Genomic DNA, 17,877 nt, shown 5'->3' with positions numbered 1-17,877 from the left:
TGAATGTGTAATTTTGGGATGTTTGATACCTTGATGGAGAAGCATGTTTATAGGCTTTGAGAATGAATAACCACCACAATTTTTTTTCTTCCCACCCATTTGTGGCCTAACGTATAGCCTAATTTTCCCACTTAATACAATTTTAAACTTGAAGTGGCCTAACTTATGGCCTAATTTTCCCACTTAATACAATTTTAAACTTGAAGTGTTCTTGCCTTGTCATTGCCCAAATGAGAAAAACTTGTTTTGATCCATAATGGATGGAAGTGTGTTTGCCTTGTCACTGCCCAAATGAGAAAAACTTGTTTTGATCCGTAATGGATTGAAGTGTGCTTGCCTTGTCATTGCCCAAAATGAGAAAAAAAACTTGTTTTGATCCATAAAGGATTGAAGAGTACTTGCCTTGTCATTGCCCAAAATGAGAGAAAAACTTGTTTAATCCTCCAAGGGTATTTCTTATGATACCCTTCATGCACCCCTTTTCAATATGAGGTGATTCGTCCAATTTGGTTGAGTTACACGCCATGTGTACAATTTGTACGACATATGGCATATACCATGGATGCCCTGGGACGTCGAAACTTTAATGCATTGGTGAACATTTATTTCACCGAAATTTTGATATCTACAAATGCATGGCTTTTATAGCTAATACAATACATCATAATTTATTTAGCTAATTAAGAACAACTTTGTAACTGAAACATGTAGAGAAATAACTGACTCTAGTAATCTCAATCATCACTACTCTAGGACTTTTATCTTTTATTAATCCATATTCGTGACTCTTGACGCAATAGCTGAAATTCGATTTAGTTCTCCAACACTAGTAAGGCCTCTTTGTCCATTACGGGGTGCGTTTGTTTGGCTTCACTAACCTTCACTGGACTAGACGGGACTACTCATCAGTTCAGTCATGTGTTTGTTACACAGTAGGACTACGTTTAATGGGAATGAAGGGGACTCGCGTTCACTAACTCTCTCACTAAAGGTTCATAGCGAGACCCCCTAAATACCATGGGGACTGCGAAGACCCTCGCCGCGTTATTCTTTGTGTCGCGTCCTTCCCTGCTTTCTTCTTCTCGTCGCGTCCTACACTCACCAAACTCCAGCAAGATCACACTACCGGTCCAAACCACCACCAATCTCCCTCTCCCTCTCCCTCTCCTTGTTTTTTCTTTTTTTTTACTTTACTTGTTCTGTTCTTTGAAGTCTCAGAACATTTGATGGATTATGTGAATTTGTTGCGTTTGGTTTTTGAAGGGAGGCTGGATTTGTGAGTTTTCTAGGATGCCAATAGTTCTAATCAAATTGAACGATTTCAGATTTCTTTGGAATTTGGGTTAAGCATTTGTTATTGGAAGTTCTGCAATTTCCAAGGTGTAGAGGAGCAACAACAATTTGCGAAGAAGATGCCATTTTTTTTTTCCATATTGAGATTTTTAATAGAAAAGAAATTAAAATACAATAATAATAATTATTATTATTGTTAGTCCAGCTTCTTAGTTCGACATTGCACCAAAAGTTTCACTAAGTTAGTCCAACTTAGTCTAGTCTAAGCCAGCTCAGCTTAGTCCCTAAAACTAGTCCAATCCGAAATAGTCCGGTGCAACAAATACACTCTACAAGTAAATGGGAACTATGTAACCTAGTACAACACAAACCATAATATTGAACCTATAAATTGGGACGTGCAAAACTAATTATGTAACCTAAAAACCAAACCAAACTGTAGAGATATCCATTTCGATTCTAGTATGAGTGATAAACAGGACTTATTGATGCATAAAATCGGATGCACTTTTGGAACATAAAATGTTAAGTTTGTGACCTTTGCAAGGTTGTTCCGTTCACCTAGTGAGGATAATATGTAAAGAGATAGAGATATGGAAGCAAACAAAAAATGTACGTGGTTCACCCTAAGTTGGGCTACGTACACGGGGTAGAAGAATTCTCATTAATAGTGAAGAGTTTACATAGTGCATAGGTTCAAGCGTTATCATCATTAGCGAGTTCTAATGACGAGTTTAAATACAATAATGACATTAAGGATTAATTGTAGGATAATGGTTTTTTTTTTTTTAAGTTGAAGAGGGTCGCTCACTTCCGTTTGCAGTCGATGTGAGACTATAAGAGTTTTATTCTAATGTTGACACATGTCTTGTTATGATTAGTCTCTTGATTGGAAAGGAACTCTTGTACCTCAGCAAGGGTGCTCCAGCATGAATCCTTCAGTGGGTTCTTGAAGATACGAAGTTAACCGGTGCTTAGTAGTTTTGAGATTGATGAAGTATGGTACAAACGAGATCAAATTCGAACTGTAAACATTAGGAGTGGAAGAATTGCTCTAATCTGCAGACTTGCAATGGCTTTTGAATAAAGCTAAGAAACAAGGTCTTATTGGGATGCTGGGCAGCATCAACTGCAAACATTAGGAGTGGAAGAATTGTTCTACTGCATAGGCCAGGGCTTTTAGTGGTTATAAAAAGACTCCCACTATTGTTCTAGACGTTGTAGCCTTGTTTGGATCTCCTACAGTCGCACAACGACATCATCGTCCTCGAGCATCTTCAATGGTGGCTTTATATATACTTTGTGCGGCTACTATATATATACATATACAGGCCCTTTATGAGAAGGGATCCCAATTTTTTGAAAAAAAAATTGAGGATTAATTATGGGGCCCACTCTACATAGAATTTCAACGATCCGAACAGTCTATTTTGTAAGTCACGATTCATAGATTATTCTTGCAAAAATTCAATTCAATTCAATTCGAAACCATTTACCTATTTAATTATTAAGATCAAATTTGATTGTTTCTTTATATACCAAAGTATTCGTTCATTTCTTTAAACCCAATTCGATGTGTTAAATATTTTTGATTTGGCTAATATTTGTAAGGATGATTTATGAGATACAACTTGAAAAATAGATGGTTCGGATCGTTAAAGTTTGATATGGTGTGGACCCCACAAGTAATCTTCATTTGAAGAAAAAAAAAATGGGGATCATTTCCCTTAAAGGCTTCCTATACATATATATATGAAGCCCTAGTGAAAAATTTCATCGCCAATACCGGAAAATGTGTGAAATCTCGTTCCTAGATTTCACTATTATAATCTACGTATTTGTGTTATTGAGATTTTATATTATTTTTCGAGAAATTATATTAATTTTTTTGGATTTAGATTTTAATTAAATTAGTTACGAAGTTTGAAGTTTGGAAATCAATTATCTAAAATTCGTTGACCTCTGGAGGTCACAAGTAACGTTTTCGAATAGATCTTGAAATTATGAACGCATAGGCAAAAACCGTTTCCGAGTCCAGACTATAACGGTATAGATATGGACATTTGAAGTTGTGTTACTAAACTATAGATTTTAAATTTATTTTAAACTCCCACCTTGTGGGAAGGAGGCCAATCAAAATTTATGTTAGTTAAGGTAACCAATTAGAAAGTGGAACAAGGAGGGAAAGGAGAGAGGTGAGGAAACATCCAGACAACCTTGACCTGATTTCAAATCCCAACCCGGTACTATCTCTTCCGTTCAACGTCGGATTAAGGTGATATTGGTGTCTATGGAAAGCTCTCGGCGAACCCAACATCTTTGTAGTATTATAGTTCTCAATTTCTAACCTAATTTTACAAACCGAAGCCACAAAGTCCACGGTTTTCCGGCGATTTTCTCATTTTTCCATTGAATCCGACAATAATTACCGTCGATCACCACCACCAATAGACTCCCCTCAACCCTTGGAGCAAGGCCCAAGCATTGGATGAGGCATTAGAGTTCGTTTTTGGCGATGAATTGAGGAACACCCATTTCTAGGTTTTCAGCAGGTTCGAGGGTAATTGGAGCTTTTGCCGGCCAAATTGGACTTGGCCACAAGTATGAAACTTGCTCCACTCACTGAGATCTATTTGCCCTGAATTCATAATTGATAAATGTATGAAGTGGTTTGATTGTTTGAACTTAGTTTCATTATGATACATCACTTGATCAAAATTTGAATCGACGATCTGACCGTTGGATCGTCACCAAAATTTAATGCGTTATAGAACATCATATTTGAGGATAATTGGAACTGACAGATCAGGAATCCGACATACAGATCTTCCCAAATTAGATTTCTAAGTTAGTAAAATTAATTATTAACCGCCATCTAATTCTATAAATTGGCGAAGATCCAACTGTCAGATCACGATGAGATTTTAGTATGTTGTTCTTTGAGCATAATGTGGACCTTAAGAAGTTACGGATCTAGATTATGATGAGCAAATCTTTTGGATTAAATTACTAGGGTGTGGACCCCACCGTTGATTTTTGGTCAACAGGTCTTGAACCATTTGAATTACTAAAATTAGTATTACTAAAAAATCAATGAAGCTTTGCGGACTTGTCTCAGTGAGTGACTTTAATATATGTGATATGGTGATTACCCGATTCTTTATATTAATATCCTTTGTGGATATGACATGGTTTTGTAAATGTGTTTTCTGTTAAAATGTGATTCTTTTATAATTTGTCATCGATCTGTTTTTATTAAATGTGATTTGATTCATGGATTGGTAATATTTGTGAAAAAAATGATTCGAATTGCATATTGAAATGTTTTGTAAATTCAAGGCTAGTAGGGGACTATGACCTGCTTGGTAAATCCACATTTGAGGGTCACTAATGGTTCTGCTTGGTTAATCCACATTGGAGGACCATATTATATATGGTTCGTGTTTGGTTAATCAACGTTGGATTATCCTTGCCTAATAGTTTTGTAGGTCTGACCCTGCTTGGTTAATCTGCGTTGAGGGGTCACTACCTACTTGGTTATCTTGACCCTGCTTAGTTAATCCGCATCGAGGGACCATACTATATATGGATCGTGTTTGGTTAATCCGCGTTGGGCGATCCTTATGGCCATGTATGCTTAGGAGTGATCATGCTTGGTTAATCCGCATTGGGTGATCACTGCTTAGGAGGGATTCTACTTGGTTAATCCACATTATGGGGGTTACTACTTACTTGGTTACTTTCTTAGGGGTGACTCTGCTTGGTTAATCCACTTTGGGGCGCCACTTCCTGTTTGGTTACTTATGTAGGTTTTGACCGAACTGCGTCCATCTAGCCCTAGTTTTTAATATATATATGAACGATGGTTTTTTATAATCTTGTGATTTGAATTAGAAAAACCGTTGGATGTCTGGGTGACTCCTTCGAAGTTTTCAGCGACTTAACTATGATTTCGTAAAAATATGATTTTATATTTGAGGTTTATAAACGATGATCAATGGTCTTTCTTTTATTGTATATCACATACTTATATTATTGTCACTCACCCGAGCTTCGTGGTTTATCCGAGTTTTGGTTGGCCAGTGCACCATTCCCCTGATGTAGGCACTGATTATACATGTGATAAAATTGGGTAGACTACAAGAAACGCTAGATATTTTGGATTCCGTTGACTGGTCCAGAATCCTTGCTCTTGTTCATTTCCATAAGGTTAGTCTAGAATCCTAGATTCGAGTGAATGGGAATTACCCACAATTGACCTTATGAATACAAATTAGAATTACCATGTTATTAGTCATAATCCAAGTAGGGAATTATATAGAGTTCCTTGGTATTGATATGTTATCGCATTGTTTGATTAACATAATTAAATGCTAAGATCGTGCATCTTTGATTCATGAATTGATTAATTGACGGGATTGTGAAATGATGCTGGATATGAGTGTTGTTATTATGATTATTTTAGTTGATCAATGTTTCTAGAGAATAATATTGTGCATTGTTAATTCTTTAAGATGTTACACGCTATGAATTGTGATTTTATGTGGGGAACATGATGATTTATGTGATGGATGAAGTGGAAATGTTAATCGTCATGTGGGATTGTTATGTTGGATATCATTGTTATTGTTATGATTAGACTTGTTAATAAATATGGCTAGAGAATATGATTGTGTTTCGTCATTTGTTCTTTGAAATATTTCATGATATGCATTGTGGTATATTGTTGGGACATAACGATTTATGTGATGAATATTCGAGTGTAGTGAAATAATGAACTACGAATGGCTTGATCCCTATTTAGGGTATGTAGGCAGTCTAACGAGGATGTTAGATGCAGCCATAAAGTCTACAAAGAATTATTGCTCAGTTGGATCTTAAGTTGTGTTTTGCCATTTCCTAGAGGCGGGGTATGTTAGAAATACGGGTATTTGGTGACGTCACATGTCGATTTTGGACGTATGTCGGGATCGGGGCGTGACAAAATGGGCGTAGATCCACCACTTGGGTGGGCAATGTCTTTCCTTGGGTAGCAAAAAATTAGGTTTCATCCAGCCCTATAAAGCAGTGGGTACGACAAAAGTAATATGCCATGTCAAATTGGTTCATTTTCCCCCCACTTGCGAATACACTTATACTCTCATTTTATTTTTATTTTTTCATATTTTTTGTTTGTATGTTTAATGGTTAAACATAAAATGATATAAGATGTTCTACTAAAAGGGCTTACTTTTATCAATTTCAAAATAAAAACACACAACATATTGAAATGACATTGGTAGCTTAGAGAGCTAAACCGAAAACATAAACAAACACAATACCTAAATTGCAAGGGTATTACAATTTAGTAATTTGAAAGCATAAGCAAGCAAATGGACCGAAGTTGTAAAGTCATTACAATTTAGTTAGTTAACTGCTACAAACACAAGATTTAGCCTCTTTGTGCATGTTCATACTACATGTGTTATCAAATTATTACGAAGGGCGAAATGGGCATTTGCATCATCCACTACACTTCGGTTACGTAGATATTGATGCAGTGTTACAAGATCTCGGTGTGCGTCACTCATGTTGGGTTTTTGAGCATATTATTGGGATTAATTCAATTCAACTAATCACACGCAACAAAAAATAACATGCAATGTGTTATCCCAGTTATATATAAGGTTCGTTGTAATTGGTAAAGCAACAAACAAAGAAAGAGAAGAGATTAACTTACTTGAATCTCTAGCCACGTGCATGCCGCGTGATTGGATCACTCACTATTCAATCTTCCTTTTCATGCTTACAATCTTCCTCTTCATGGTTGATCACGTGAAGCTTCGCTAGTGTTGAGCCTCTAAAAGTATCCACATTGATACATTAGCAACCGATGATGGAGTTTTTTTTTTTTTTTTTTTTTTTTGGAGAAAGAGTGGTCGATTTAAATGTGCTAGCAAATGTCTCACTTGGATCAATATAAAATGGACGGCATTAAGGTGTTTTAGGATTTTCCTCTCTTTTATCTAATAGACATAACTGAACAACTTTTGCATTGTTTGTATTGAGAAAAACACAAAGAGTATATAGATACTCTTTGCCGCACCCCTTTACATAGTTTATCTGAATAAATGACGACAAGAAAATAAAACCAAGAATAAACTAAGAACGTACAAAGAAAAAACGACGTTATACACCATGTTGAATCATCAAATAAAAAAATAAAAGAAAAACTAATGAAAATGACTTCAAAACTTTAAATTTTAACCAAAAATTAAATAACAATGATAAGGACAAAAAAATAATAAAAAAGAAAAAAAAATCAGCCAATGCACGCCATTACACCTTTGCAGTCACCATCTTGCTCTTTGGATATTAGGAAGCTAAGGCCATCTCCAACCGATCCGGCCAGAGGGTCAAGGGGCCGAAAATAGCCCGAAATGACATGAAAACCTTCTCCAACCGAGGGTTAGGCCAAATGGCTCGTGGGCCCTATCGAGCTAAAAAAGCATAAAAGGGCCAACCGGCTGGCCCATCCCAGCCAGCCCAGGCCGGTCCAGCAATTTGAATCCAACGGCTACTTGCTGACGTCAGCTAACTGTTATATTTGATTTTTTTTTAAATTTAAAATTCTAATTTTTTCCCTATAACTACATAAGTCATTAAACAACATTAAATAACATTAAGTAACATTAAACATATTAAATAACATTAAAAACAATATTAAAACTTAAATGTCTACTACATGCTTCTTTTGAGATTCCTTATCGATAAGAAATCTGCAAAGTCACTCGGATATCGACACGTGGCACTCGAAACTTGAGATGTAAAATTATTGAGATTCCTTATTGAGGTAGTTTAATTTAAGTAACCATATTAATTCAACTAAACTTATCGATAAGAAATCTGCAAAGTCACTCAAATATCGACACGTGTCACTCGAAATCCAAGATGTAAAATTATTGAGATTCTTTATCGACAATAAATTTGCAAAGACACTCAGATACCGACACGTGACACTCGAAATCCGAGATGTAAAATTATTAAGATTCCTTATCGAGGTAGTTTAATTTAAGTAACCATATTAATTCAACTAAACTTATCGATAAGAAATCTGCAAAGTCACTCAAATATCGACACGTGTCACTCGAAATCCGAGACGTAAAATTATTGAGATTCTTTATCAACAATAAATTTGCAAAGACACTCAAATATTGACACGTGACATTCGAAATCCGAGATGTAAAATTATTAAGATTCCTTATCAATGTAGTTTAATTATTGAAGTATTTTAATTTAAGTAACCATATTAATTCAACTAAAATTATAAATTATATTTGACCCTATAACCCTTTGGCCCCCTTTCTTGGAGATGATTTTTTGTCACAAGTCTATATTTGGCCTATGATCCTTTGGTCCCTCAGTTGGAGATGATATGAAATATAGCCTGATAGTGTTCATTAAAATATTAATTTCTTGGAGGGCTATAAAGCTAAAACGAGTCCTTGGCCCTCTTTTTGTTGGAGATGACATTAATGAACAGTGTCAGACCATATTTCATACCATCTCCAATCGAATGGACCAAAGGGTCATAGACCAAACATAGCCATGTGACAAAAAATCATCTTCAACTGAGGAGCCAAAAGATCATAGGTCAAACATAATTTATTATTTTAATTAAATTAATATAGTTAATTAAATTAAACTACCATATTAAAAAAAATAAACATATGGAAGATTATTGAAAGAGGTGGCTATTTGAAAATTATTAAAAAAAAATTAGAGGAAAGATTATTGGAAGTGAATATAATGTGAAGAATTGAAATAGAATGAGGTAAAAAAAAAATTAGAGTGGGCAAAGTTGAACTTGATTCCGTAAGAACTTCCTATTTACGACCGGATAGAACCCGAACTTGATGACTAGCCCAACCCAGTTTGTGAAAGAGTGGATCAGGATTTAGATTGACGTTCCGACCCGGCAACCCGCATCCTTGAACCAACCCTTGACCTTTATAGCAACTTCTGTTCATCCCTGAGTTGTCAAACAAATCGCTGGTGGAAGATTTTAGCTCTTCTTTTCAATCGTCATCTCCTGAGGAACTGGTACACCCCAAATCTTCTTGTCCGTCTCTCTTTTCCTTTTCTCAAACCATTGTTTCGATTTTCATCTTTAATAAATATAATTATTTATGCATGTTCGTATTTTTTTTTTAATTTAAGCTGTATTTATGCTCCAATTTAAGGGTTTCTCTTGAATGTCCCAAATTTCTGTGCTTTTCTTGTAAATTTAGAATTCTATGCTTTTCTGTATTTAAATTGAAGCATAGATAAGATTTGTGATGCCATAAAAAACGCCTAATTTTGTAAACTACAGTGTGATTTCAATTGGATGGTTTGTTAAGATTGGCTGGCTCGATTTTTCGATTGAATTTTCCGCTTATTTGAGCTTTAGTTCATGAAACAGTTCAGATTGGCTGCATCGGGCTGGCTGGCTGGCTGGCTGGCTGGAGATGGCCAGCCCGCTGGCCTGATTTTGGTGGTTTTGGCCCAGTGGGGCCCACAAGCCCTTTGGCGTAGCCCTCGGTTGGAGACGGTTTTCATGTAATTTTGAGCTAATGTATGCATGCAAGTATGTATGTTTTTAATCTTACGTATTGATTTGGGGTTGAGAAATTGATTGACTGGTCGGCAATTCCATCCTTCGTTGTTTCCTTAATCTCGATTGATCAATTGCTGGTTTGCATGATTAATTGCAAATTAATTATACTTGTTTGCTTCCTCTGTGTCTTTTTCTTGGGCTATATGCATGGATTCTTTGACATTCTCGCCTACAATTGAATACTTCAATTTGAGGATTGAAAAATTCTGCCTTAGTTCTTGAATAATATTATTGCACATAACTTGCCGTAAACACGCTTCTTTATTTATTCATTTTGGTTTTCTTTGGAACTTGCTGCTTCTTTTACCGCTGGACTGAGATGGATCCTTAAAACTCAGGTTGCTTGTGTGAGCAAGTTTAGCATTATATGATGCTTCATGACTAGCTGATGAAGGGTTTTTGTGAGACGGCTGTTGCATCGAAATATTCTTCTAAAAGTTCAACAGATTCAACAGATAGAGGTTCATCGTCTGCTTGTTCAGATTCAGGATCTAGGGACAGTAAGCACAATAAGGCATCCCTGTGGTCAAACTTCTTTGCGTCCGCTTTCTCAATCTTCGAAACACATAGTGAGTCATCAATTACTGAAAAGAAGGAAAGTCACTCTAGAAACAATGGATGGACAGAAGCTGTGAGGAAAGCTGTGACTAGTGGATCTATGAGGAGAATTCACGAGCGTGTACTTGGATCCAGCAGGACTGGAATTTCTTCTGCTAGTGACATATGGCTTCTTGGTGTGTGCTATAAGGTCTCACAAGATGATTCCTCCGGAGATGCACCTATTAATAATGGATTAGGAGCATTTGAACAGGATTTCTCATCAAGAATTTTGATGACATATCGTAAAGGTTTGGCTTGCAAACACCATTTTTAACTTTAGCACGTATGAGTTTGTGGATAAAAATCAACATGTACATATTTATTTCTAGGATTTGAGGCTATTGGAGATTCAAAGTACACTAGTGATGTAAATTGGGGTTGCATGCTCCGGAGTAGTCAGATGCTTGTATCCCAGGTATGGTACAGTGTTTTATCCATTTTGGGCTCTTGCATTCTTACGTGGTTAATAACTGGTACATGTGTGAATGTTATTGTTAAGGTTTCTTGATCATGGCTTCGGTATTTGCAATTGGATAACTTTTTGGTGTCTTCATAGATGCTTTACTTATAGGGAGATTGTGCTTGTTGATTTTCTGGGTGCCTTTATTTTTTATTTTGTGGACATCTTGTCCAGTTTTTTTTGTAATTTTGTTGTCATATGCAATAATATTTTGTTTCTTCATCTTCTTGAAAAAAAAAAAGAAAAAAAAAAATAGTCAATGACTAGAGTATATTTTTACAGGCGTTGCTTTTCCATAGATTGGGAAGATCTTGGAGAAGGCCCTTGCACAAGGTAAGTTGGGTGAGGTAGGATTGTTTTTTCTGTGATATAGTTTTGCCTTAAAATGTTTGCAGTTCACATCTTACCCCTTTACATATATTTTCTTAAATCACATTCAGGAATCTGATTAGTCATACATGTTTTTCTTACCTCTGTTATGCAGCCTTTAGATGAAGCATATATTGAGATCTTGTATCATTTCGGTGATTCCGAAACATCAACTTTCTCCATCCACAATCTTCTTCAGGCTGGAAAGGCTTATGACCTCGCTGCCGGATCATGGGTTGGCCCATATGCCATGTGCCGCACTTGGGAGACTCTAGTACGATGTAGGAGAGAAGCAACTGATCTTGATGATCAGCCACTTCCAATGGCTGTTTATATTGTTTCTGGGGACGAAGATGGGGAGCGAGGTGGAGCCCCAGTAGTCTGCATTGAAGATGCTTCTAGACACTGTTTGGAATTCTCAAGAGGCCAAGTTGATTGGACGCCTATTCTTTTATTGGTTCCTTTGGTTCTTGGACTTGAAAAAGTCAACCCCAGGTGCTTCTTTTATTTATAGTATACGGATGATTATGATTGGTATATGCTGAGTTGCTGACATGGGAAATATTTGGTCGTTTTATTTGTTGTCTAGCAATTTGAGTTAGTGTTATTTAGCTTTTGTTGTTTCCTTTTTCTTACATTGTTAGATTAAGAATTTAGGAAGTCCTTTCCCAAAACTGTAAGCTTATATGTCTCACCGAACCATAAAGTTAACTTGGAGCCTAGATGACATAAAGAATGATAAAATTAGTGAAATTCATAACTCCAAACATCTAAATTTTAGACCATTTATGTCACTTAAATGGGATCATTAAGTGATTATCAGGTGCTGCTTTAGGATAGTTCGGAGTTGTATTACAAAGTAAGATGTTTATGATGGATTTTATTTTTCCTTCTTTTTCTAAGGGTTGTACCATTTTGGTGGTGGACCTTTGGTTCACTAATTTTTGTTTTGTGATTATAAGCTCTTTAATAAAATATTGTTTCTGATATTATAATCAGGTACATTCCATCGTTGCGGGCAACATTCACCTTTCCCCAAAGTCTTGGCATCATGGGTGGAAAACCTGGTGTGTCAACTTACATTATTGGTGTGCAGGATGAAAAAGCACTTTACCTTGATCCCCATGAAGTTCAGCCGGTATGGAATTTCTTTTTAAATACTTCTCATTCAGATATCTTTGTATGTTTTCAACCAAAATAAAAGCCAATAATCTGAAAATCTGCATTGTTCAACAAGCAAATTGTGTTTCAAATGGCAAAGAAGTTGTATGGCTTAAAGGTCGTACCCAGTGCACAAGGCTCCCGCTTTACGCAGGGTCTGGGAGAGGTGAATGTCGGCTAGCCTTACCCCCATTTATGGAGAGGCTGCTCCCAAGTCTCGAACCCGAGACCTACCGCTCATGGACGAAGGCACTTGCCATCGCACCAAGTGCGACCTCTAGGTTAAGATAGACTAGTGTGAAACAAATACTCTTTGATGAATTATGAATATATCTCATACTAAGGACATATAGGTTAAGATAGACTAGTGTCTAGTCATAATTTGGGTGACATCCAGACTAGTGGCTAGTCATAATTTGGGTGATATCCAGACTAGTGGCTAGTCATAATTTGGGTGACATCCAGTTGTCTCCCATTCCAAATGCGCTTATGGTTGTCCTTTTCTTTGATTGTGGATTTTCTAGAACTAACTGTGGAGAGTAATGCTGCTAAACTCTATGGCAATTGCATCAGCTTGGAAAATCCGTATTATTGATTTAATTTGTGTAGGTGACTAGAGCTCCTCATGAGGTGTGGACTTATGAATCCTTTGTTGTATTCCACTCAATCGAGGACTATCGCCTCACTCAAGTTTGCAAATTCATGTCCGTCTGCCCACACAATACTTTTGGGTTTCCTCTTCTGCCAGTATTCTCTATTTTAATAAAGTCACTCGTGTACTAAGCATTTTTATGTTGTTGTACATGTCTAAATCAAGCAAACCACCTTAGTGTGCGTGGTTGAAGATCATGTTCTCTATTATCTGGCATAATATCTGATGCAGTAGCAACACCTTGGTTAAGAAAGCCCAAGTCCAAACACAAGTCTGTTTTCCCAAATTGTTCTATGTTTCTCATTGTAATTCTGTTTCCTAAACTTTTTACTATCTGAAGGCCAGCATCAACATGGCAATATGTTGTCTTACGTCAGATTGGTAAATAGAGCTTATTCATCCTCTGTTCTTTCAAATTTCTTTTATTTCTTCAAGTACATTAATATCTAAGCAAGACATTCATCTACGGTTGAGGGTTTGTCTAAAGGTTGTGTGGGCAATGAGAAGGCGCTCAAGGAGTTGATTGGGAAACAGCGTAAACGTATTGTTGCTTCGGTTAGGGAAGATGTGAATGGGCAAAATGCAAACGTGGATTCTCGTTCGTCAGTGTCTAGACAAGAACCTAGGGAATTTGCGGTAGAGAATGGTTTATGTGGGAAGCAGGTTAAATAGGAACCAAGATGAATTGCAGAATAATTCAAGCTTTGAAACTCTGCATGCATTCTGTCCACATCTTAGAAAATTGAAAATAGTATAAAAATCAGCATGAATCAAGTTAATTTCAATTCTTCATTATGTTCCCAAAATAAAATTTATAAGATGTTTTAGTGACTGATCACACTTTTCCAATTTGGGGTTTTTCCCAAATTCAACTTAAGTCTTGAGTCTACCATGTATATAGGTTGTTTTAGTGACTGGAGAGATTAGGGTGGTGTTCAAATTTGAATGCGAGTCTTAAATCGGCATGAAACAAGTTAATTCCAATGTCAATATTATATTCCTAAAGCAGACTCGTATAGTTTAGGATTTTGTTCAAATTCTAGTGCAGGTCCTTAAGTTCCAGGTGTGAAAGCTTTGGGAGACTGTCAGATTTTGGGCTACTACAGGCATCAGTAATGGCTGTCTACATGATGTGTCCTTTCTTGGGGACTTTTCTGATTGGAAAGCTGTAATAGTCTAATTTTTATAAGTTGATCTTGTAGCTGTTATTTATCCTACTGGATTTATAAGCCATTTCATGCCTCATATTAGCGGTCTCTTAATCCAGATGCCATTTCTGTCTTCTATGAGTTTTTATCTTCTAGTATTATTGGATTTTCCCTTCAAGCGATTCCTAGTAAGAAACAACTCTACTATCCAAATTGTTCCTTTGTTTTTCTCTTGTTGTATAGTGAAGTTTCTGTCCAATAAACTCAGTCTATCTAGAGTTTGTTCCACCGGTATAGAGTCTGGCAAACAAGCTTTTGCTTGATTTGCCTCCTAACATCATGCCTATCTAGAATTCTATTTTTACCTTTGAAAGTCCCTGTTTTCCAGGTCTCCAAAAATTTTCTACTTTCCTGGACTAGTCTCTTTACCTGCAAGATGTCTGTTAAATTCTATGTCTACTCAACACAATTGGTGCCACTATGGTGCTTCCGGGAACATCTTAGATAACCACTCCCTCTTTTTCACTACACTTGGATGTGATGCAGCGCATCACTAGTAGGAAATGTTCCACTCATCTCATAGATACAGTTCGTCTATAATCCAGTGTATGAAATTTCAAATTTACCCTTTTGACATTAAATGAGTTGAATAATAAACTGTAAAGTGATGGAAATATAATAGGTAAAATGTACTTATTGGTTTCAAGTTCCCCCACTTTTCTCGCCCACTACTATCTGCAATGGCTTCATCTAACACATGTTGGCCCCACATTTATCTGGGATTTGGACTGGCTGTGGTATATGGTACCACATGAAGCATATGGAGTGATAATTATTAATTACATTGGAATGTTCTTGTTACAGGGGTTCTTATTTGTTCTTATTTAGGTTGGATACTTGTGATAATGTTTTGAATTATTACATTAGCTGACCTATTGTTCATGGAAGACTGGTTTTTTGTCGTTGGTTATGCCAGGTAATCAATATAAGAAGGGATGATATGGAGGCTGATACTTTATCTTACCACTGCAAGTAAGATTCTTTCAGACTAATTGTCTTCATTGAAATGGGTGTTTAATACTAACTACTGGTAATTTGCAGTGTTATACGGCACATTCCCCTTGATTTGATTGATCCATCCTTGGCGATTGGATTTTATTGTCGTGACAGAGGTTTGCTGATCACTCTGCTGAATTCGTATTTTTGCAAACCTTGGTTTATGTACTTGTGGTTAAGTTGATTTACTTTGTATTGTTTCATGGCTGGCAGATGATTTTAATGATTTTTGTTTTCGAGCCTCCAAGCTGGCAGATGAATCAAATGGTGCTCCACTGTTTACTGTGACTCAGACACATAGTGTTCCCAGGCCGGTTAACCACAGTGATGCGTTGGGTGATAGTGGTGCAGTAGAAAACGATGATTCATTTTCTGTTCTGCCCATGAGCGATGCAGATGGAAGTGCACAAGAAGATGACTGGCAACTCCTATGATGACTATTTACTGGGTATGAAATGAATATGGGTGTTCGACAACGTTGTGCATTGTGGGTGATTTTGGACTGTCGTGGTTGTGTCCGAGCACTTATGGTTGGCATTTGGATTGCGTGCTTTATTCCTGGAGTTGGGGTGAATTGGACATTTGTGAAGAAAAAAAAAAATTATGATTCTGTTATAAATAGACATAAGTTAGAGAAATAACCTTTGATAAGGACAGGAACGAAGCGAGTGCGAAATATCACTGTTTTTGTTTTGTAACTTTAAGACAAAGGATTGCAGATAAAAGAGGAGAGGAGGGAAACTAATATTATTGCTTTCAGGGATTTTCTCTTTTCTATTGTTGTACCTTGATCACCTACGAAGTGCTTTATTTATAGAGCCTCATCCGTAGGTTTATGGTGAATGAAAATTACACCCGTGACCAGTCCAACCCAACAATGTCTGATTAGTTTACAAAAAGTAGATGATTGCTATACAACAAACAAAAACAACACTATTAGGCATGTGAGAAAGTTACTGTTGGCATGTGGGCGTACATTCTCATTGTTTACAAAACTCCCTCTTGGATGCCCACAAATTAACATCAGTTGCCTCATTAAAACCTTGCTTGAAAAAATTCAGTGGAAAAAAAACCATAGCGAAGGAAAAGGAGTACAATTTTACCTGGATTGTTGATATAGTGTTAAGCATACTTATGTTGCTTCGTTAAAACTTTGATAGGAAAAACCCAGTGGAAAAAATCCTAGTCGAAGGAAAAAGAGTATAATAGGCATGTATCATGGATGCTCCCCTTGAATTGTTTCTCCCCCTAATTACGCATCCTTCAAATTTAGCTCATTGGTAAGCCGACATAATCTGATACCCTGCACTAGCTTCTGAAATGTGCACTTTGGTAGAAATTTGGTGAATAGGTTTGCCATATTTTCATTGAAACGAATTTGTCTGACTTTAATAACTTTAGCATTCTGAAGCTCATGTGCACTAAAAATTTTTGGAGATATGTGTTTAATCTTATCACCCTTGATGAATCCTTCATTCCTTCATTTGGGCAACACAGGTTGCATTAAGGTAGACCACATGAATTCCATATATGATGGATCATTGATCTTAACCAAGAACATTCATGACTTGCTTCATGTAAAGCAAGTATTTCCGAGTGATTGGAAGATGTAGCAACTAATGTTTGATTTGTTGAGCGCCACGAAATTGCTGTCTCTCCATTAGTGAACACACATCCAATTTGTGAGAGGGCTTTGTGTGGATTAGAGAGAAAACCAGCATCTGCATATCTAACAAGAATCTGGTCATTTGTGGATTTCTCTAAGTAGAAGAGGCCCATGTCTTTTGTCCCACGAAGGTATTGTAAAACATATTTGACTCCCTTCCAATGACGAATTGTTGGAGCAGAGCTATACCTTGCTAACAAGTTGACTGAAAAAAAACTGTATCTGGTCTAATACATTGTGCTAAATACAATAAAGCACCTATTGCACTCAAATATGGTACTTCTAGACCAATGACCATTTCATTATCTTCTTTTTGACGGAATTAATCTTTCTTAATGTCCAAAGAACGAACGATCATTGGCGTGTTGAGTGGATAAGCTTTGTCCATGCCAAATCGTTTCAGGACTTTTTCAATGTAAAATGATTGATGGACCAAAATTTCATTAGTACAATGCTCGATCTGGAGGCCAAGACAATATTTTGTTTTCCCAAGCTCTTTCATTTCAAATTCGTTTTTCAGATATTCAGCAGTTTTATTGAGCTCTTCAGGGGTTCCAACTAGGTTCATATCATCGACATAAACTGCCAGTATAGCAAATCCAGAATTTGATTTCTTAATAAACACACAAGGGTAGATGACATTGTTGGTATATCCTTTTTTGATCAAATACTCACTAAGACGATTATACCACATTCATCCAGATTGCTTCAGCCCATATAATGATTGCCTTAATTTGATTGAGAACATACATCATGGTTTGTTAGTTGTTTCAGGCAACTTAAGTCTTTATGGGACTTTCATATATATGTTAGTATTTAATTCTCCATATAGAT

At 36.5% G+C, this 17,877-nt stretch overlaps 1 protein-coding gene across 3 annotated transcripts; it reads left to right on the top strand.

Annotated features, from left to right (window-relative positions):
• Positions 1-9,209: 9,209 nt before the first annotated feature.
• LOC126628081 (cysteine protease ATG4-like) lies at positions 9,210-16,247 on the top strand. 3 transcript variants are annotated; one of them, XM_050297662.1, is made up of 9 exons: positions 9,210-9,375; positions 10,270-10,779; positions 10,861-10,946; positions 11,274-11,324; positions 11,476-11,855; positions 12,360-12,498; positions 15,298-15,353; positions 15,423-15,493; positions 15,591-16,247. In XM_050297662.1, the coding sequence occupies exons 2-9, from the start codon at positions 10,320-10,322 to the stop codon at positions 15,809-15,811; spliced, it is 1,464 nt and encodes a 487-aa protein (XP_050153619.1). In that variant the 5' UTR covers positions 9,210-9,375; positions 10,270-10,319; the 3' UTR covers positions 15,812-16,247. The 3 variants fall into 3 exon arrangements, with proteins under 3 accessions (XP_050153619.1, XP_050153621.1, XP_050153620.1); XM_050297663.1 differs by having other exon boundaries at positions 9,264-9,394; XM_050297664.1 differs by lacking the exons at positions 15,298-15,353; positions 15,423-15,493; positions 15,591-16,247 and adding an exon at positions 13,131-13,639.
• The last annotated feature ends 1,630 nt before the right edge of the window (positions 16,248-17,877 follow it).

Source organism: Malus sylvestris, chromosome 7 (assembly GCF_916048215.2).
Source record: "Malus sylvestris chromosome 7, drMalSylv7.2, whole genome shotgun sequence".
NCBI lineage: Eukaryota > Viridiplantae > Streptophyta > Magnoliopsida > Rosales > Rosaceae > Malus > Malus sylvestris.
Note: the sequence above shows the minus strand (reverse complement) of the source record. Positions and strands in the feature narration are given on the sequence as shown.